At 36.8% G+C, this 21,504-nt stretch overlaps 2 protein-coding genes across 4 annotated transcripts in view; both read right to left on the reverse strand.

Annotated features, from left to right (window-relative positions):
* Positions 1–77: 77 nt before the first annotated feature.
* On the reverse strand, positions 78–5,506 carry RNF7 (ring finger protein 7). Of its 2 annotated transcripts, none has more exons than XM_042820409.1 (3): positions 5,318–5,506; positions 2,777–2,824; positions 78–1,361 (listed from the first exon to the last, which is right to left on the reverse strand). In XM_042820409.1, the coding sequence occupies exons 1-3, from the start codon at positions 5,493–5,495 to the stop codon at positions 1,243–1,245; spliced, it is 345 nt and encodes a 114-aa protein (XP_042676343.1). In that variant the 5' UTR covers positions 5,496–5,506; the 3' UTR covers positions 78–1,242. The 2 variants fall into 2 exon arrangements, with proteins under 2 accessions (XP_042676343.1, XP_042676344.1); XM_042820410.1 differs by having other exon boundaries at positions 1,305–1,361; positions 5,325–5,506.
* A 5,670-nt stretch (positions 5,507–11,176) lies between these two features.
* RASA2 (RAS p21 protein activator 2) overlaps positions 11,177–21,504 on the reverse strand; it is a 44,915-nt gene continuing 34,587 nt past the window's right edge. For both annotated transcript variants that reach the window (XM_042820939.1, XM_042820938.1), the window contains exons 16-24: positions 20,670–20,756; positions 20,511–20,588; positions 20,000–20,073; positions 18,949–19,055; positions 18,115–18,197; positions 17,064–17,272; positions 15,707–15,810; positions 14,456–14,645; positions 11,177–13,502 (exon numbers count right to left, since the gene is read on the reverse strand). In XM_042820939.1, the coding sequence (XP_042676873.1) occupies positions 13,475–13,502; positions 14,456–14,645; positions 15,707–15,810; positions 17,064–17,272; positions 18,115–18,197; positions 18,949–19,055; positions 20,000–20,073; positions 20,511–20,588; positions 20,670–20,756 (960 nt within the window). In that variant the 3' untranslated portion in view covers positions 11,177–13,474. The remainder of the gene's footprint in view (positions 13,503–14,455; positions 14,646–15,706; positions 15,811–17,063; positions 17,273–18,114; positions 18,198–18,948; positions 19,056–19,999; positions 20,074–20,510; positions 20,589–20,669; positions 20,757–21,504) is intronic.

Raw genomic sequence — 21,504 nt, forward strand, 5'->3', positions numbered from 1 at the left:
TACTGAAAAGTGAATTAATCTTAAATATTATTAATCAATCTCAATTTAAGTAAAAAAGAACATTCATTTAATATCACTTCAATTCCACCCGAGTTTATTAACGATTTTATTAAGTCTGAAATCGTTACAGACTTAGTAACTCAATCTCTCTGTTGCACACATATATTTAAAAAACCAACAAAACATATGTTCAGATTAATAGTAATTACTTCAGATATTGAGAGTAAAGCACTTCAGTACACACACGAAAAATCACAGGTCTGATCCTATTAAAAAAAATGATATATTGAGGATTTCCACAGCAGTGAAACAATACTTTCTCTTACATCCCAAACCAAACATGTAATCCAATAAAATGACAATGAAGAAATTTCTGTACATGAATTCTGATGAAAGCACAATTTAACATTATTTTCCTAGATTTAATTGGTACCTGCTTTCCTCGGGACATTAAAATGGTTGTGTTTGTTTTCCATATCAGACAGCTAACCAGCAACACAGTTTACACCACAACTAAATTGATATCCAATGTGCGTCTTCGTACCAAAAATTTCTGGATTCAAAGTACTTGTGTCCATGAACTTTAAAAGAAACATGAATTTAAATCATAGATGTGGTTAAATTTTAGTAAGCATGAATGCAGAAAACGTGTAGAATATTAACAGCAACAGACTTCAGAGATGCAACTAATTTTCTTAAGCCATAAAGAAAGCCTACATGAGAATGCTAGTGTTGCCCACACACTGCTCATTTTAGATTAAAAAACAAAATACTTGCTAAAACACTTAACGTGTTTTTGTATACAGTATTATTTAGACAACGATGTATTTATCCAAAACCAAAATAATTTATCAGACACCAAATTATACAGCACATCAGATTTAATAAAAGGTCTCCTTTTCAAATTGACTCATTGCTCTAAGTAGAAACATTACATGAACTGTATTTGGTGTATAATCTGCACCACCACATTTCTATGCTCTTGATATAGTTAACACTCAAATCTTAGCAGACACATTTATTAATGCAGTGCCTCTCTTTCCTCAGTTGTGGAAATATCTGCAATAAGACTCACCACTGCCTCCCAGTACAGCAAAGAGCACACAGCAAAACCACACTGTTCCCTGCAGCAAATAAGCTGAACACATCATGCCACGACTGAGACGTTCCACTCTTCTGTATGAGCATGTGGCATAAAATATACACAACTCCAACAAGTCCAACAGAAAACTTCGGGTGTTTTCATTTGCCTATTCTCTGGACTACCCAGTCCTGCTGGCAGAGGGGACAACGATTATTCTGTTTCACCCACAACGACATGCAGCAATTGTGGAAGGAATGATTGCATTCTCCCCAAACCACTGAAAGAGAAGAAAGAACACGTTCTAGTCATGCTCAGCTGTCCAGAGATCAACACTCACAGCAAGGTCCAAGCTATTTTTCTCAGATGTTTAAGACCACTGCAAACTTATAATACCTTTAAAAAGACAAAATGTGTCATCACTGGATGATTGCAGTCATCCTGGCAACACTTCTCAGTTCTCTGTCACACAGCCTCTCACATGTGTATTCTCACTGTCCTGCATAACGTGTCTGGAACAGATCTGAGTAGCAATTCTGCTCTGGGTAAGCACTTCATTTTGACTGTCACGTTTGAAAAGATCACCAATACACTACTGGTACTGTCTTACTATCATACAAGAGAATGCTACCAAATCTGAAATGCTGCATTTAAACTGCAAAATCAAGGAGGAGCATTTGACACTGCACAGAGCCTCAAAACAGCTACACTGGCAAAATAAATCAGTTGTTGTTCACGGGCTACAGTGTCTTCAATGCAACAAAATGGTTATGTACTGCCCATGTACTCATAAATATTAGTTGCTCTGTTTTTTCCCTTACTACCTCACATTTTCCTTAATGAAATATAAGAGTACCAACCAAAGGAGCGCTGTAATTTATGTGTTGTTTTCCCCTATTTTAAACAGGACACTTAGGAAGACACTTAGCAAGACATCTGAAACAGGAAATTCTTGTTCTGGTTAAAACAATCATCAGAAACAACAGTGAATTAACTTTGAGACAATACACTTCAAAGCAGAAAGAACAAGGGCATGGAAGGCTTTACCACCAGCTCAGGAGTTGACTTAAAGATCTAAAGAAAACATGAGACAATTTTCACTCTTTCCGATTTAAATATATCGGAATTGAGATACAATTTGCTTTTGCATATGCTGGCAACCAGTGTAAAGTATGTTCATGATTAAACAGCATTATAGCAAACTCCAGTGATTACGTTTTTTCAAATTAAAACTGAAAAAAAAAAACAAGCAATAGTGTCTGAATCAACACTGAGAAAAATATCACCTTTAAAACAGTCAAGAATTGATTTGAGAATAGAATTCTCTGGATATTACATTGCCCCCTCTGGCACTTCCCAGAAGGAAAAAGGAGCCATTCCTTTGCCCACTTCAAAGGCATTTATCCTCTATTCAGTTACAGCCAGGATGAGAACCCAAACCTCATGGCTGTGTGTACATTGACACTGAAACGTGAAAGCGTCCTGCTCCACACAGCATGCCTGGCACTAACACTAATTTAGTAGAGCTCAAAAAATCAACTGTAAAATATTACTAACGTAAAGAGATGACACTGTATAACAAAACAGCACTTTGATTCTGAGCATTAACAAACTCAGTATTCCCTTCAAACATGGAAATGCACCCTATTGAGAGAGGCTTCAATTTAAAAACAAGCGAATGAAATCACTACATACCAACACAATCTTCTTGTTTGTTTTCAGCTTGACATCTAAGGCAGGCATCTAAAAGTAAACAAGAACAAGACTCAATCTGATGCTCAAGATTCCATCTTAAGAATATGCTTGACAGAGGAAAAAATTTAACTTTAAAATCAATTTCAAAAGATAAAAATCTCTAATTGTGTCATCTACTTCAGCCTTTGAACATTAAATAACAACTCCCCCCAAATTTCAAACAGTGAATGAGGATGACATATCCATCTGAAAGAGATCAGAAGGACTCTAAGCTGCCCAACAAGTTCTATTGCCCATATTTTCTCAACTTCTGCTGAAAAAAAGCCTTCTCCATTTTGCAGATACAGCAGGTCTGTGCCAAGGCACTCAGGCACATTAAGAGCAGAGCGAGCACACAGCCAAACCCTAATTACAGGACTTTGTTTTTCAGATGTCAGCAGCTCCTTTTAAGGAAATCATTCACAATTTTCATTTCTTTGGCCTCTACATTTCTCTTCACAACTGCTACCCACTTCCTGCAACCATTCTTTTATACACTACTTTTACTTATGGGAACCTGCATGTAATTTTCAGAGTCACACACAAACATGTTTTTAAGCACTGGTCAATTCGATAATATAACTCAAGAGATAATCATGGATTTTAATATATAAGTATTTTTTAATATTGCACACATATAGAGCAGAAGAATGGCTTTGTTTCTCCTTTGCACCAACACAAAGTGCCTCAGACACGCAAGCACATACTATGCACAACAGAAAGCATTCAGTTACTATGGCAGCATACGCAGTGGAAACCCCTCTTGGTTTCCTCCAAAAAGAAGGTAACAGTTAACAAGTGCCCCGCAGGTTGGACTTGACCTGCAGGTCACCAGCTAGATCACGTTTCCCTAGAAGACAAAAATACAGCATGCTACAGGAATTTTGAGTATTTCTGCCAGATATTGCAAGTAGTTCTATTTTAGATTAACCTGTCCTCTTTTTCTCACCTAACACAGAACAAAGAGCACAGAAACCCTGAAGCAGCTGCCCTTTCCTCACTTAGATGAAAGTAAAGTGGCAAACAAAGCTTCCCGATGCCTGTTCCTGTAGTTTTAACTTCCACAGGACTAAGGGCCATGCAGGAAATATTCAGACGCTACTCCACTGTATGTGGAAGCAATTTGATCTGGAGTCACCCAATATGCAGGGCAGTCAGCTGGGGGGACTGGCAGCCACTCAGAAAACAGCTTTCCTATCCCAGACCTAGCTCTGCACTTTCAAAGAGACAGGACACAAAACAGCAACCTCAACGTAAGCTGCCCCCAATCCTGCACTGCAGTTCTGAGGGTGCCAGCTTAACAAAATTTAGTTTGCTTACATCAGTTCAAGGAGTTAAACCAGCAGCAAATGATGCTGGCTAATAGTTCCCTCCCTTCCACAATCAAATACACTGACTTCAAACATGCAGAGCCAGCATAGGCCTGGCACTGCCCGCAGCCAAAGGAGGCTGTGCTGCAGCAGCTCTGCAGGAGCCAGGCCAGGTCTGGCAGAGGCAGCGCCGAACTGCTGAACCCTGGTCAGTAATGATCAAATTTCACATTCCAGCAGGAACGGTTACCAGAATTTTCTCTTACTTTCAGATGAAAAGCAGTCCCACGGCCTAATAAATAAAAAAAAATGTAAATGATTTTTTTTTTTAAATCAAATGTGTGGGTAACAGTTGGACATGCTTTTTGTTTTTAACTACGCCTCAGAAGAGAAACGTGTTCTTAAAATTATTGCTTACTCATAGAACATTAAGCCAGTTTCCTTTTCCCACAGCAGTCTCTGCTCACTGTGCAAACACAGAAGGCTGATCTCTGAGGTGTGCTCTGAGCAGCACAACAGCAACAGAACGGATGCGGGTATAACAGAGGAACTTGAAGGATTCTCAGACACCGCACACGTCAGAAAGCACTAATGCCAGTCACTGACTAGGCTGCTTTTCAAAACCGCTTTAAAATCGGGTGAGCTAAACCCCCATTTTCCCAATAAATCTTTCAGTGTGTTCACGTGGGCTGAACTGCAGTAGAAATTAGAGCGTCGTACTAAGGTAAGCAAAAACTACTTTTCCTATACGCCCACAGCACCGCTCCAAAACAAGCGCGGGCGGCAGAACTGCAGCCCCGGCACGTCCGCCAGCCGCGCCCGCCCGCCACCCGCACGCAGCCCTCACAGCCCGCACGGCGCAGGGCCGGCCGCGCCCCGGCTGGCGGTCCCAGCACACGCAGGCGCGGCCCGCCGGGCTGCTGAGGCCTCGTCGAGGTGAGCGCGCGCCGCGACCAGGGCTCGCCCGGGGCCCTCAGCGCGAAGGGCGCCTCAGGAAGCGGGAACGGCCCTCGCCGCCGGGGCGGGCGCGGAAGGGTGAAGGGGGGGCGGGGGGCACGGCCACTCTGGGCCGGAAGCCGCGTCGCTCGACGGAGGGCGGCCGCGGGGCAGCGCCGGCGGTGCGGGCGGGCACCTCCGCCCCGTGGCGGAGACGGCGGCCACGGCGGGCCGGGCCCTGCCGGCTGGCTCTTACCCATGACCTGCACCCGGCAAATGGCGCAGGTGTCGCACTCCACATCCCAGCTCCACATGGCCACCGCGTTCCACTTCTTCAGCGAGAACATCTTGTCGGGGCCTCCCGTCTTGGAGGCCGAAGAGCCCGGGTGCGAGTGGGGGGCGCCCGGCTCGTCCCCGTCCTCCACGTCGGCCATGGCGGAGGGGCGGGGACGCGGCCGCGGCGCTTGGCGGCGGGGCTACAGCGCCACCTGGCGGCCGCCGGAGCTCCGGGCGGGAAGGGCCCACGCCCGAGAACTGCCGTTCGCAAGGCTGCGCCGCGCTTCTGCTACCGCCTCAGGAAGCGGTGGTCCTGCCTCAGTTTTCCCACTGCACGCAGTGGGACAGCGCCTCCTGGACAATACCCCAGTACCACGAGTGTCTTACGAGGAGAGATCACAAATGTCCAGTGCCTGAAAGCCAAATCATAGAATAGATTCCTTAGAGGTGGAAGGGACCCTTAAAGGCCATGTAGGCCAACGCTGCTGCAGTAACCAGGGACAGCCCAGTGGTCCATTTTGGTACCTGCATCGCCTTGTGGTGCTCAGCTTTAAAAAAAAAAAAAAAAAAAACAGCAACAAAAAACAGTCTGGATTAATGTTTTTTAACTTTAGAGAAATTCCTCATGGCCATTTTAGAATAAAAAAAGATGATCTATGCATAGCAGAAATGCTATGCCGAATTTGAGTGAGGCTTCAAAACGCTAACTTTTTGGGTATGCCAGCTTTCCTTCAAGAACAATTGCTGTTGATCGTCACAGCTGGGTTATATCTAATTATATAGGCACATGAATAATGATGTATAGAAACCGATGTATGTAAGAATATGGACTGAGAAAATCAGATATTTTCAAGGAGGGGAAGAGATTATATTCCTTAACTCCCTTTCACAATTCAAGATATTTCATTAAGAAATGTAGTTTTTCCTGTAACAAATAATTTATCTCCATTATTCAGCTCTTACCTGGCAACAAAAATAATTTTGTACACATTAATAAAAACATTACAATTCAATAGATAAAGCAATTTTGGATAACCGCAACATCACCTGAATGGACTGGACTGCCTTCATAAAAGGGAGATGACCACCAAATCCTTCTGGAATTCCAACTCGTGACCTGTTTGCCAAGACTGCTAACAGATGGAGCTGTACACTTTGGCAGACTTGCACACAGTGCTTCTTGTTTACAAAGATGTGGCTTTGGGTAGCAAAGGCATAAGCATGCTGATCACTTCAGCTGTATTCATCTCAAAAACGTCTCAGGAGCTGATAGGCGTAGGAAGAGAAGATGGACGCATCTCTTAACTGATAATACCATTAAAAAAAAAGCAGATCAACAGAGGAAACAGAAGATCTTAAAGTACCCCCTAGTCAAACTTGTTAACTTTAATTCAATTATTTGTATCACATCATGTAAATATATATATAGATTGATAAAAATTTCGGCACTTCTGAACGTAAATTAGTGAGAATAGGAGTAATCCAGAAAGTTTGAAGTGCTTTTTGTATACGTTTTCTTTTCTTATTTGCATAATTCTACTTTGATAATACATTGCATTTTTATACCTTTTTGCACAGATGTTTATATATTAAATATATCTTCCTAGATTAAAAATGTCTGAAACCAAAGCAGATTGTATTTCTCCTATGTAAAATGTTATCTGGCTCTGAAAATAATTTAAAACAAAAAGGAAAATAATTAGTCTGATGTAGTCTCTTCCTCCCTCTAATTTAACACAATCTGTCTGGCCATTTCTAATTTTTCTTGACAGCTTGTTTTGCAACTCTGAATGGGGTGGTACATAATAGCAGTTATAAAAATTAGGACTTGTTTATATTACGCAATTTATAATCAATTATATTTCTGCAAGAATTTTACAGTAAGATATGGCATCATTCACCAAGCATTTATTCTAGGTTCTGATTGTCTCTAAGTCAAATACTCACTTGGAAGGCTCCAAGTGTTTGACACCCAATTTCAAACCAGAAAACTTGCACAGATTCCTTCTTATTGTCCTAATTCCATTTCAATTTACTTACTTATATACTTATATTCGCCTTATACGATCACCTTCATTTCCTATGCACCTCTTAAAACTGTAATTATTGCAGACTGCTTGGAAGAAAGTACAATTATGTCTTTCATAGATTCTATGACTTTTGAGAATGGAAGCATTTGAAAATGACCTGACTTGTGTTATTTTTCCTTTCTTCTTTCCTCATACAACATTTTTGAAGTTTTTTTTCCCCCTGCAGCTTGCTTACTCTGAAACATAGAATCTGAGGTTATTTTTACTAATAACAAAATTGTTATGGAAATGTCAGTTTTATGATAATGCAACGAACAGTTATGTAACTATTTGTGTATCTTGGCCAAATAATTTGCAGGCTGAGCTGTATTAGTACACTTGCTGTTTGCTCTGTCAATAGAATAATGTATATCAGAAGTCTTAAGTACTGTGTCAAATTAATTTATCTGCCAAAGAAAAGAATTCAAGCATAGCTCTCTGCCGAAATTGTTCCTTAAACTCTAGATCATCTGGTTCTCTCTGTTGCCTTCTATCAATACGAACATGCTCAACAGTGCCATTAATGCCAGCATTAATTATATTATTGTGGTTGTAGACAAGACCTCGCTAAGTGCACCTGTGAAAACCACCTTAAGTTTTACTGAAGCTGCCTGAAGCAACTACCAAAATGAGACATACTTGAAAGATAATATGTAGTTTTTGATACACAAGTCTGAAGCAGGCATCCAGATATAAAAAAAAATAAATAAAAACAGGGATTTGGGAAACATACTGCATTAGTGGAATAGCTTGAATACTACTTTGACAGTGGGAAGGTCTCACTGGGCAGGAGACTGAAGTAGTCACACTGCTACCAAGAGTAGCAAACTGAGTTTAAAAAGAAGTACATTCTGGGCATTCTAGCTATATTGCAGTGTTCAGATATGATTAAGCATGAATTTTTCACAAGCATGGGTAAGAATTCAAAGATTAACAAGTACCAGAAATTCAAAGTTAGCGTTTCACATTATAAATATCCAGTGAAATGGATCAATACCTAGTATTCAGAAGGGAGATCCTTATGAAGTTTTTACAAAAGAAGTTAATGGCTTTGTGTGGGAACCTCTCTGGAAATCCAGACTGAACAGCTCCTGGCTTCAGTGAACTGCTCCATTAGGTCTACATCCTTGAGACATCTCTGTCCATACAACACTCAAGCTCATCCACAACTGCTGAATCTGAATCTCAAGGCCAACAACACAAAGGTCACAGATGGCTCAAATTCCAAGAAATACTACAGTAAAATCTTGTTTGCTAATTATTTTACTTGTAGTGAAGCTCAGTTATTGCTATTCCCTCCATATAGTATGAATTTTCAAACTCAGAGCTCATCTCATATGCCATTTATTAACTTTCTTAACAAATTAACTGTTAAGACAAGATTATACTTATTTTAACTGAGGTTAGCTGTTTAAGAATGGAACTACATTCTGAACTGAAAAGCAGGCTATCTTCTTGTCAAGTTATGGAGAGACACTCTTTAAATTGCATTTCTAAACAACATATAGAACTGTACTGCCACCTACATGGAAAGAAGAGGCTGAACTGTACCTACTTGCCCTTCCCCTTGTAAAGTACTTCATAGGTTTAAGGATAAAACTGTATCATGAACGTCAGATCTGAGTATGATTGTATGATTGTACCTTGATTTTTGCAGGGGAGTTTCCCTTTTCCTAATTCTACAGTCTGCAGACCACTTGTCATCCGATGAAGGCTTGTTTCTCTGTCACCCAGCAGCAACATCAAAGGGTCTGCAAGAGACTTAGCTGCAGACTGTGTTCAACACGTGCAGTTTCCACCCCCATGCTGCTAGCTGGCTCCTGAGGTAACCCTTCCGTAGGTACAGTGTCCACACGCTCATCTAGGAGGAAAACATTCCATCAACAATCCGGCTGCCTTTTGCTTTTTATCACTCTTTGCTCCCTGACACAGTGCATTTTTTTCCACTCAAACACCAGTCTGGACTAAAAGAGGGGATATCTTGCACTTTTTGAGAAACCAAATGCTTCTACAGTGCTATCTCAGCAGGACCGGGTAAGAAATTTTTATCTTTAAATATTGAATTCAAGTCACAGTAAATTGAGCTGTTCTATGATTGTCTTTTTATTCTGCTTAAGAAGAATAACCAGAAATAGAGGATGAGAGAGAAAAGGCACAGACCTTTAGAGCAAGCTACTTTGCTCTGAAAGGCATATAATGTTTCTGAAATGTTTTTAATAAAGATTCCTAGCTTCCTTTTGGTGAAACTTAACTACACTATAAACACACAACTGCACAGCATTTGCATTACTAAATAAGCTAAAATAATTATGACCTCAAATCATTAAAAGCTTGGTTATTGCAACTGAATGGAGCATCATATGCAGCAAGATTAGAAATGTCTACATAAATCGATGTAAAGGATGATTAAAAAGCAGTTTAACATGGTTGTGTAAAAATTTCAGTGTCAGAAGAGAAACACTTTGTGTATTTCCTCAATACAAAAGAAAAAGGAAACCCCACATTAAACTTTATTCTGATATTGTAGAGCTGTAGATTATCAAGTTCCAGACCTTGATGCAGGTACATCAAAATCTTTCCTCACAGTAACTTTTATTGCAGAATTTCAGTAACTGACAAAGCATTCTGGCAGTAGTCTCATCAAGGCTGAACAAGCTAGTCTGCATAATTCATACAAACCTTACATATCTTTTTGCATCTGCTCATGAGTTCCTCAGTTAAGTTGCATGCATTCTCCCATTCTGCTAGAAGTTATGCTCATTTGTTTCTGGGAGCTTTTGCTTCCTGGTCTGATCTTTTTTAAAGAGCATGCATATGGAATAAAAGAAAAGTTGAATGAGTCTATCATTGTAAGTAAATGCTAAAGAACTTAGTACTTTAAATTACATACAAATAAGCATGAATTAATGTCACATCATGCTCACGTTAGCTGTGAATAGAACAGAGCACTGCTAAAATTGCCAGAGAATCTTTACAAATTTGTTCGGAGTGCTCAAGGAAAAAATTCTTTCTACATTTCTTTCATCTTAAACTTCCTCTACTTTCTGAATCTCTGCAAATGGTTGCAGTGATGTTAAGATTGGGCTTTAATACAGCTTACCTTAGAATCAATAAAAATTTATTCCAAAATGTTGACAGTCTGGACTCTAACTCCTAATAAGAACTTCCATATCAGCAGTAAGTGACAACAGGTCAGCTCTCCATACAAGGAAATAAAACATCAAGGCAGTAACTACACAGTAACTGTAGAAGATAACGACAAGAAGATAACTAACTTAGAAGATAACTACACTGTTATCTTCTAAAAACACCTAAAAACAAAGGGAGAACAGCAGGTGACAAAAATAATTATTTTTTCTCCATATGCAATCTATTTGAAATAGTTCTGATGTGTATATAACACTGGTATCCTAGATAGATAATAAATAAAGGAAGAAAATGTATTATCTAACACCAGAATTAGATATCCTTTAATACATCAGATAGGTGTTGTAAACACTTCAGAACTGTCACCTTACTGAAGCTTCTTATGTACACTGCTATGCTATGAAGTAGCACTTCTCTCTCAGCCATAACCCGAAGTCAGACTGCAGCGATGCTGTAGATGACCACAAAAAATCCCTCAAATTAAAGTTGTTGGGTTTTTTTTTCCTTCTGCGTACCAGATACTTCTTCTGTTATAACCACCTCCTGTATGGAAACTCCTATTTAGTCAGTCTTCAAGTCAACATTTTCAAAAGCCAGGCCTCACAGTAAGAGCACAGCATATCTCGAGTTTGTTGAAATTTATTTATGAGTTATTCTCAAGCAGTGTTACAAAACATTTTAATGTCTTGATAAGAAAATAAAATTTAAATAAAAATACATTCAACAATACATCAGCATAATACAAATTGAAACTAATGATAATTTACAATCCCAACAGAACTAATTACTGAATAACATCATGTTTCTAGACTAATCAAAATGAAGGCAACTTTAATTATTAATCATCCTACTTGTACCTAATTAAATTCTAGAACATCTACTGTGTTTTGAAACATTATAAAAATGAGAAATTAAATCCTACTGGTCACAATTCAGCGGCCTTTGTTCTTTTTCCAGTACCATCAAAGAAAAAAGTGCATTGTCTTCATTATTAACATTTTTTTTTAAAAGTTCAAAGTGTTTTTCCATAATTTGGATTATGAAACCTTTAAAAAATGGCCCCAAGGAAGACATGCTTTGCCACAGTGTTAATCAATGTACAGCACAAACTAACTTTGACAGATGAAAGCACTTAATTTTTGTTTAATGGCAACTTTAATGGCAATTACATAGACCCAATTTACCTTGGCAAAACACATTTCTTGGCATTAGTATGATTCCCACCACTCCAATTTCAACCGTTGGCAAAAGAAAATACATCAAAATTGTTTATGTAAAGGCAAAAACAGTGGAGGTGACTGAATGATTGTGGCTTTGCAGATACCAGTACTGATTCCCAGACATTCTATCGTGGTTTGTATGGTTAAAACGAATAGTTATTTTAACAAGTTACATTCATTAAAAAAAAATAATTCGATCTTGTCTTGCCAGTGTGCTTCTATTACAGAAAACCTCCCTACAACAGTGTTACAAACGTATAGTAATTGAAACAGCTTACAGTTTTCAAGCATTGTGGACTTCTACTCTATTTGTATGTCACATTTCTAATTAATTTGGCCAAAATCATGATTGTAAAACAAAACACACCAACAAATAAACAACAGAAGATCCCACAGCAAATGCTCCAAAAATAAAAAGTACCACATACAGTTATTGTTAAAAATAGTATTCCAAGGAGTACCATTATATTTAATACTGATGAAGCAAAGTTGCCATCTTTGCTTCTTCCTGGTTATATACATAAGTTCTTTCAGCAGAAACCTAACTTCTCAGATGAAATGAGCAAAAATTAATCTTAGTAGAGTCAAGAATGACAGTTTAAAAATTGTGTTATTGGCAAATAAGAATTCATATAACTAAAGATATAAAAATATTCACTGAAGCATTGTTTAAAGAAAAACAATGTTGATCATTGAACTGATCATAACAAGCAGATACTACAAAGTATCTAAAAATAATCTGGGATAGTCCAGATATCTAAAGTGCTTTGAGTGATTATAATAGAGATTATTTATTAGATTTGTAGTCAAATGATGAACTGAACCTAGCTATTATATTTTTTAATCAAAAAACCATGAGCGGGATGATGTAGATTGATTGGTACTTAACCATAATCAGTTCACATTTGAGTTTGTTTGTTTTATCCATAGGCAAACTTATTTATGAAGAACACTGCTACCCTGCATTTGTTTTCAGATTAAGAAAAAAAATGTACCTTAAAAAAGTACCCCAGAGGAAATTGATAGTGGTCTCACGTCACTCCATATACTACTCACTCCAAATGTAAACAGGAGGCATAATAAAAGTTCCCTGATTTCTTCTTTAGTACTTAAAAAGCCACAAAACCTAAACTCTGGTGTCTGCTGTCTTCAACATACTGCTTTAATTAAACCAAGTTCTGGCAACACCTAATATAAGAAAAAAAAAAAAAAAAGTCAAATGAGTTGAGTGTGAAACTTCAGATCCCTATGACAGAGTATGTTGGGATTTCTATTTAAAGATTGTTATCAGCAGGGCAGGCACTCATGGTAAACTCATACAAGTTTGCAGTACATGCATTAAGAGATGCAATACAACCAAACATCACATTGATTTTCTTCCATTAAAAAGCTTATTTGTTTAGAAAATTCTGTCCTGAAACAGCAAACAACTCTTAGATTTATTCACATTTGTTACTTTCAGAACCTGGAACTTTAAGTTCTTCAGCAAAATGAGAATAAACTTTAAAATACCAGATTTCCAAGTAGCTAGCTTTCTATTAAATATTAAATAGATTGTCAACACAACTAGCATCTATTTCATTTTTAAATACTTTGTGAAAATGCACATGATGAACTACAAAATGAAACAAAACAAAAGAACAGAACACTTGAGAATTTTTCCAGTTTCTTTTTTTCCAAGTGTGCCATAGTTGGTTTTGGTTAGGAAACCTTTCCAATTGGATTTTTTCTGGAAAAAAAGAAAACATCACATGTAAATATTTTTAATGGTTAACATTTGCTTTTCAATTCTTTCACTCATTTTTTTTACTCATTATGAAAAACTGCTTTTTTGCATAATTTATGGATATTTGTGATTTGCATAAAACTTTATGTACTTGAATATGAAACTTGTAAATCAATTGTCAGTTGTTTGGAACAACCTGAGCCCAATATCAAAGTAGGGGAATGAGATTATTGTAGCATTCTTTCTCCTGAAAATAATATTTATATTACTGATGCAACAAAGAAAACTCAAAATTTGACTGGTGTCGTTCTGTGGACAAAAGCTCGGATCGAGGAGAATCAAAAGAATCAGCTCTGGAGCAGAAATGAACTTAATTTTTTTTTAAAATTCAATTTTAAAAGATTGCATTTATCACTGAGCATGACAAGAGAACTTAAAGTATGTAAAAAATGTTTGTTTTCAGTATAATTTTTAGTTACATAGAACCTGATAATTTAGCTTTCTTAACTGATGCTTGATAAAAAGAATTTAAGTTAAAAAAAAGCACTAGAAGGTAGTCAGACAATTGAACTCCTTAACTGAAATTTGACAAGACAACTTTATATTTTAAGAAACATAATATTTTAAGGAATGTTTTAAGGAATGTTAGGAGACAGTTCAGGTTAACACGTGAAGCACACACAAACTTTAGATTGCAAGAAAACAGACTCATTGTTTATGGGATTCTCAACACAAACACAGACGAAACGATATTCTTCTGGCACCAGCTATCATCTATCAACTGGTGAAGAGCTGCTCTACTACAAATGAAGGAAATGACATCCCTTATTTTCCTCCATGTCTTCCGGTAGTCTAAAACTAATTTTGGTTTAGTTATTGCTACCTGAACTTTTGAATTTTCTTCTTATATTTTTGTTAGTAAATATTTGTATGTCAAAATCCTTTAAAATACTTACTCACTACCATATTCAGCACTGGACGATCTCTTCTTTTGGTATTTTTCATGCGATTCATTCAGCTTTTCTACTGTATCTATTATCTGTTTAAGCGTATGAAAAGTTGCCACAGAATCTTCAATTGTGAAGTTAGAGTAGTCATCTGGTTCTTTCCGAGGCCCCTGATAGACAGCTATGCTTCCACAAGCCTCTACAAAAATAATCACAAAATCCCAATTAGATTTTGGCTGTGAATAAACATATTTAACTCTCACCATGTAAACGAGGATTGTGAAGTTCTGAAAAGCGATATCACTCTAGCTTATGCATATAACAGACTGAGATAGAAAACAGTATCAACTAGATGAATTTGTTGTTCTATTGCTTGCTCTCCACTGGTTCTGCATCCTGATTATTCAGCTCCTTCCTAACTGAAAAAAAAAATTAAAAAAAAAAAAAAAAATCAGTGTTTTCTTGTAACTCAGCTACGTGGCATATAATTCATGTCATAGCCAGGAAAATGAGGTCAGGGACAGAAAAGCAAACAACTATAATTGCTATCTTTGTTTAGACTATTTCAGAATTTTTATATGCAAATTCAGTTAGAATAATATTATAATACTAATATTCACGCCAATGTGCACACCTGATGTCCATTGCTAAGAAATGTCTGAACAGTGTCTGTTACTAGTGTACTAAACACTCAAAAAATACAAGAACTGCTCTGAAAATAATGCCTCCTATGTTATTATACTGACCTATGACATCAGAGGCAGATGTTGGTGGTCTGGCAATAGAAGTCGAACCTTTCCATCAATATCCCATTACTTTCTGTTGCCATGTGACAGATGGCAGCAGAAGGGAAGTCTGACAAAATGGCATCTGACATGGAACTGTGTAGGAAGGAAAGGTGTGCCACTGAATTCTCCTCCAGGAGAAAAAACTGCACCTGTGAACATTCAGTGGCGCATTCTGAACATGTATGGAGATCAAACAGTGGATGTCAATACAGCAAGGTGGCGGGTGGTAAATTTCAGCAGTGGCTACAATGAAAAATAGTGTTTTGTAGCTGAGAATTTGCTCAAATATTGTCATCACACTCTTTATATCTGATGTAGTTTTCCTGGAAATAAACAGGAGGCATTACCTATGTATATTCTGTCTCTAGTTTGCTATTTTCAAGTAAATGGTTAAGACCAAGTAGATGTTAGAGACCTAAAGAATGAGAGTTGAAAAATACAGTATATTTCTTCTGAATTACTACTTGAGTACCTTCCAGCTTCTGAAGTTTAGACATGTTGATGGTGAAAAGTGAGTAAATTCTTTCTGTCTCTCTGTCTCCATCAATCTCAATTTGAGTATCAGCAGGAACATCTCTAAAAAGTGAAAAAACAGAAAATGAGTAATCCAAGTCATTCTCTACAGGTTTGAAAGCAAATCTGAACTGATTACATTTTAAAAGTACATTTAAATTACATTACATTTAACTGATTACATTTAGGCTTTTTAATATGCCTATTACTCTGACAGCTTCACAATTCCTACAGAAAATTCAGCACTCATTGTAAGTCTTATAGAAACAGGAGTAGTTTTGAGGACAGTGAATACAGCTATACTAAAAATCCTGTTTCTCAATAGAATTAATTATGCAATAGATCAAGACTAAAATACTTTTTAAATATCCAAGATTAACTGTTATTAATTGACAATTCAATACAGCTTTTAAGACCTGTTTACCTTTCAAGTATTGATAGAACAAGAGAACAAGGTAATTTCCACAACAGAAAGACAGAAACAAGAGGATTTTTAATAATGGGAATCTTTTAAGCTGTTAAGAAACGTAATAGATGAATGAATCAAATTACACAAAAAATACTATATATATAATGAGCTATTTCTGCATTCAAACTTGAGAAATCCCATCTCTGTCTTTATTTGCACTAGATGTAACAGCTCTCAAAGGAAGAATTATCACCAAAGTTCTAACACAAAGTAGGTAACTACCACTGATGTTTTCTCTCCAACAAGCTCTGCATTAACTGTGCACACTACAAGCATAGAGGACAAACAGGTTAAAATGCCAGTTTCAGAGGTGCTTTGAACAGCCAGTGTTACAGTACAGACCCACGTGATACCATTTAGTTCACTCTAGTAGTTCAGAACACAGCCAGCAAGAGAGAAAAAGGAACCGCTGATAAACGAGCAAGCAGACCAGTTCATGCATCAAGCTCTTTCCCAGTCAGGAAATACCACGCATGGCATAAAACTCCCACATCTCTATGCTACACACTTTCAAAACTACTACTATCCAAAATTTCTACAGATGACCGATGTGGTACAAACACACGAGGCAACCCAACTGTCAGCACAAGTTCCATTAGCTATAAAATACATTATCCTGCATAGGAAAATAACCATTCAGTATTTCCGGTCTACACACTGAATTGGTACCCGTAACATTATCCAGGGTGGTGAACAGATTTTAGTAAATCTAGTACTTCAGGTGCATGTTCTTAATAACTGACTGTAGCAGATGGAAAGCCTTGCCTACAGATTCTCAAGTTGTACAGCGAGTCATCTGTGATGGGTCTTACCAAACATACACATTTTCATTTGAGAAGCAACTTACGCAGTGCAACGAGCGCAGCCCACTGTGTTCTCTACTGTAGCCTTGCAGCAAAGCCAGTTGCCATTCAAAAAAGCTGAAGGGTGGTAAAAACTAAGTCTCTTCTGGTTGCATCTTGTTACTCGACAGAGAGCTTCTATCCACTCACTAGCTTCTACACAGTTATTTGCTTGGATATAGAGTGGCTTTTCTCCATGTAGTACTTGAAACATCTGCAGAAAGAATGCAATAAACACAACTCCGTTCAGTAAATAAAATCCAATTATTGATCTATTTTGAATGCATTCAAAGTAAGTTTCAAATCTCATGCTATTTATCAAAGCCGAATTAAAACTAGAAGTGAGATAAGAGAGAGAAAAGGACTTTTTACCTCTCTCATTTTATTATAGAATCCTAAAAAAAAAAAAAAGAAAAAGAACCCAACAGCTGAGTTCAAGTTTTTCATCCAAAACAGGCTTAAATAGTAACACAAAAATGTCCTCCTCATTCAGGTCTCTTCAGATGTCACCTCAGATTTTGTACTTAATATCCTAAGAATAACACAAGATTCCCAGAGGTCTCTCTCCTTTAGCCATGCTCACCCTAAGTAACAGCTATACTTCATCACTGCCTCAATTTTGGATTGATGTAAGGACAGAATGTGCTACAGGTCCAGAATGAGGCTGTAGGAACAACTGTCTCCGATTATTATTATAGAATTTCTCATCAAAAGAAATAAACACAAGTTAGGTAATATTACATTTCATTACATCAGAACATAGTGCAATACATACTACTACTACCTTACAAAAAAGTGCTGTTATAAGGTCACAGTAGTTTTAATCTGCATTCTAGGTACTTGGAAAGGGGGGCAAGTCATAAACCATTCAGAAGTCTGAATCCCCAGGCTAAGTTCTGTATTCAGAAGAGTCAAAAGACAGAATACCTTGCCCCCACACCCCGGTTAATACAACAAATCTACTTTGTTGTAATATTTAGGAGTTTATTAAGCTAATTTGAACCTGTTATTTTAAGAACAAATCAAGGATTAGAGAGAAATCATCTTCTGACTTACATTTTTCTTGTTGAAGGAGCTCTCATCAAGCTTCTCCACTGCAAGAATGTTTTTGATTGGAATAGTGAAAATCGGTTCCTTATCTGTAAAATTTTGTAAACAAATAACAAGTGTGAAACAAAAAAATATTTTGTAAACTCAGCACACTGACTCTATTAAGTTCTCAAAATCTCCTTTTTTTTTTTTTTGAGATTGAGAAAAAATACAAAAATTATTGACTATCCTCTATAAAGATGCAAGAGCTTAAAAACCTCACTAAGTCCCAGCAAGACACAAAAAGGCTTGGAAAATGTACCTGCCATTTATCACAGATGCATCTGCTTAAGTTATTATGCAACCCTGAAGCAGAGAACTGACTAAACAACCTATACCTAACTTACATTTTATCAGTTACCAGCATTCATGTTTAATAAATTACTTACTGCAAGAACAGGAATAAATACTACTGCACTAAACTAGAAATTCCCAGGAACACGGGTGGCTGTAACTAAGGTTTGAGAGCTGAGATTACTTCCAGCCTAAATGGTCTCAAGCTCTCCTAAGGAGCTCAGAATCTCGCTACCCTAGTGCAGACCTTAGACCTCTCAAACTGCCAGTTATTTTGGTCCTCAAATCTCAATTGTGCACAGTTGAGTTCATTTACCTGTGCTTTAAAGGCTTTCTACAAGACAAATGTGATTCTACACCTCAGTTCAAGAGCATGTGGTAAACAGAACAAAAAGTAACAAATGTATCATGAAGTCCTTTATGAAAAAGTATGAATTTCAAGTAGTCAAGTTCAGATACAAACAGAAAATACTGAGAAAATAGAAGTAACTGTAAAACACAGTTAACCTTGCTGTTTGTGGTAGGTGAATTCTCTACTTGTCAGACAGAACCACCGCTTCTTGAAGTTCTTTTTACCAATCCGAGTCCTTCCCTGAGCTCTTTTGTACATTTCTCTGTAACAACAGAATCAAACGAAAACGCAACTTTCATCTTACAGAGAGCTTTCAAAACCATGCGAGAGCACATCATTACTCATCATGCAACACAGTCGATGTCACTGCAATTCAAGATCTGTTTGCTGGAAACGAGTCCCCAAGATTACCTCCCAGTATGCTGATTGTGTAGAGGGTTCCATTTACAGGTTAAGAGTGCGAAAAACAGCAGTGAGTATGGGGAATGACGCTCACTTACTCAGATCCCAAACTCGAAATTTTCAAGAAGGGAGTAAGATGTAATCAACTACATGATCATTTTTATTCACTATTTTAATTATTATATTTTTATTTAAAATTCAGATTTATTTTTTTTTTTCCAAAGAAAAATCTTTGCCTAGTTTGCATCTGCTTCTCAGGTGAACACAAAGTTCTTTTTCCTCATAAATTGATGAATTTCTCAATTGTTTTTTTTTTTTTAATCAACATCAGAAAACAGCTTGCTCATTTCTTACAATTAATGATTTTCACCACAAAATTTATAAAAACATTTTATAATATACAGTTAAGTATACAATTACAAGGTAATTTTTTCCCCTGCTATAAAGGAAGATCTAGCTGACTGAACTTAAGCATCACACAAAGTAATCACATGTTACATTATTTTAAACCAATTTTTCATAATTCTGAATTAATCATCATCAAAGCACAAACCAAACTAACAAAAATGCAGACAGACTTAAAAAGATTTTAAAGTTGCTTCTAATTTTTCCCCCCACAAGTGTTATACGTTGCTGAAAAGTCTGCAGAATTGGTTTCCATCAACAGCTCTAAACTATCAAATAATTAAGTCAAATAAATGTTGTAATTACTACAGTAGATCAAACATTTCAGTGAGTATTAATCTCATGTTGGCATAAAGGAAAACTGTCAAGCCAGTTCTTTTCCCACACATTTTTCTTTACCCTTCTTTTAGATGTATGGGCTCACTCAGACCACTCGGTTCTTTACTTTCAGTAGAGGAAACATCATCTAGGAACTTAAGGAAAAATACACAGAAAATTGATGCTATGCAGAAACACAGAACAACCAAAAGTTACTGAAAAAATATATAAATGCAGCTTCTTCCAGTAGAAAGCAATTACTTTAACAGATTAGCTGAAGACACATTTTAGGGTCTTAGAGCAATATAGGAAGAAACGCCCATAAAATACACCAAATTTCTATAATAAGCTGCTGAACAGCAGGTCTAATAGGACTTGTTTGAATTTATTTTTTATTCTCCCTACCCCCCCAAATTAAATTAGCTCACATTGTACAACAGTTACTTGTATTCTACTTGTAACGTGGTTTTTTAATATAAATTGGGCTTTTAAAAAAAAAAAAAAAAAAAAAAAAACTTGAACATCAGCAAACCTTTTAATAAGAGTGCTGAAACACATTAACTATGAGAAAATATATCTAGTTAAAAGGTACCTTTTTGACAGATTCAGTGAATTTCTCTTCCTGAAATGTTTTAAAAAACTCGCACATGAACGTCTCCTTGAAACTTGACTGAAAGAAAAGATATTAGGACCTGAATAAGCTTTCACAGAATATAGTCTGTTAAACAAGAAGGAAATGTAGTAGCCTTACAAGTTTACTTTTGGTCAAACTTCCCCAACTCCCCAAAGTCTGGATGGCTTTTGATATGAGAGTTAATGTTCTAGAAGTCTGTGCATCCTAAAATAAAGAAACAAAAATAAGTTAATAAGTTACATTTTCTTTCAAACAACGTCAGATAAAATTGATTTAAAAATGAAAATGCAACACCAACTATTATCTGACACCTTCATTACATGTCTTCTCCCAAAGAAAAGGAATGCACTTGCTATGCTGTCTTCTAATAATAAGTGTGATTGTTTTGAAATGTGATATTTTTTTATTAAATATATGCATTTTTCAACCCACTGCACAATTTAATGTTATTCACTACCACAAGAATTTAATATTAGTGCACACAAAAATATTTTTCTGTATGGAACATCTCAGACCCCTCAAATCCCCCAGCTGTTACCAAACACATGTTTCTAAACTATTCAAAACAGAAGACAATAAATTACTGCTGAACAGACAGTATAAATTTTCTTAATACAAAGTGAACTTAAAACACTGTAAGGCCTTCACCTCATTTAGAACCTCTCTACTTGAATTTTCAGGATTTTCAGGAAAAGCAGCCATAGCAAGGGGCCTCATTGCTGCTTTTAAATTGTACAACACAAGTAATAAATTCCCATCAGCTCTTTTTACTGTAATGAATGGAATAATGTCTAATTAATTCGACATTAAGTAGATTGACATAAATTAATGCAATAACCCAATAAAGATAACCTCTGAAATAAAAGGCTTCATAGATATTTTGTATGTGAAAATAAAATGGTATTTCATTTATTTACACATCACCATCTTTGATTTTTTGTTTGCTTCTTGT

Source organism: Centrocercus urophasianus, unplaced genomic scaffold, assembly GCF_019232065.1.
Source record: "Centrocercus urophasianus isolate 14NV4802_14NV808 unplaced genomic scaffold, USGS_Curo_1.0 seq_19, whole genome shotgun sequence".
NCBI lineage: Eukaryota > Metazoa > Chordata > Aves > Galliformes > Phasianidae > Centrocercus > Centrocercus urophasianus.

Excerpts from the sequence above, each read along its gene's own strand:
- RNF7 (XM_042820409.1), bottom strand. The coding sequence starts at position 5,495 with ATGGCCGACGTGGAGGACGGGGACGAGCCGGGCGCCCCCCACTCGCAC. Across the intron at positions 2,825-5,317 it reads TTGCCGGGTGCAGGTCATGG|ATGCCTGCCTTAGATGTCAA; the intron begins GTAAGAGCCAGC and ends GTTTACTTTTAG. Across the intron at positions 1,362-2,776 it reads CAAACAAGAAGATTGTGTTG|TGGTTTGGGGAGAATGCAAT; the intron begins GTATGTAGTGAT and ends CTTCTCTTTCAG.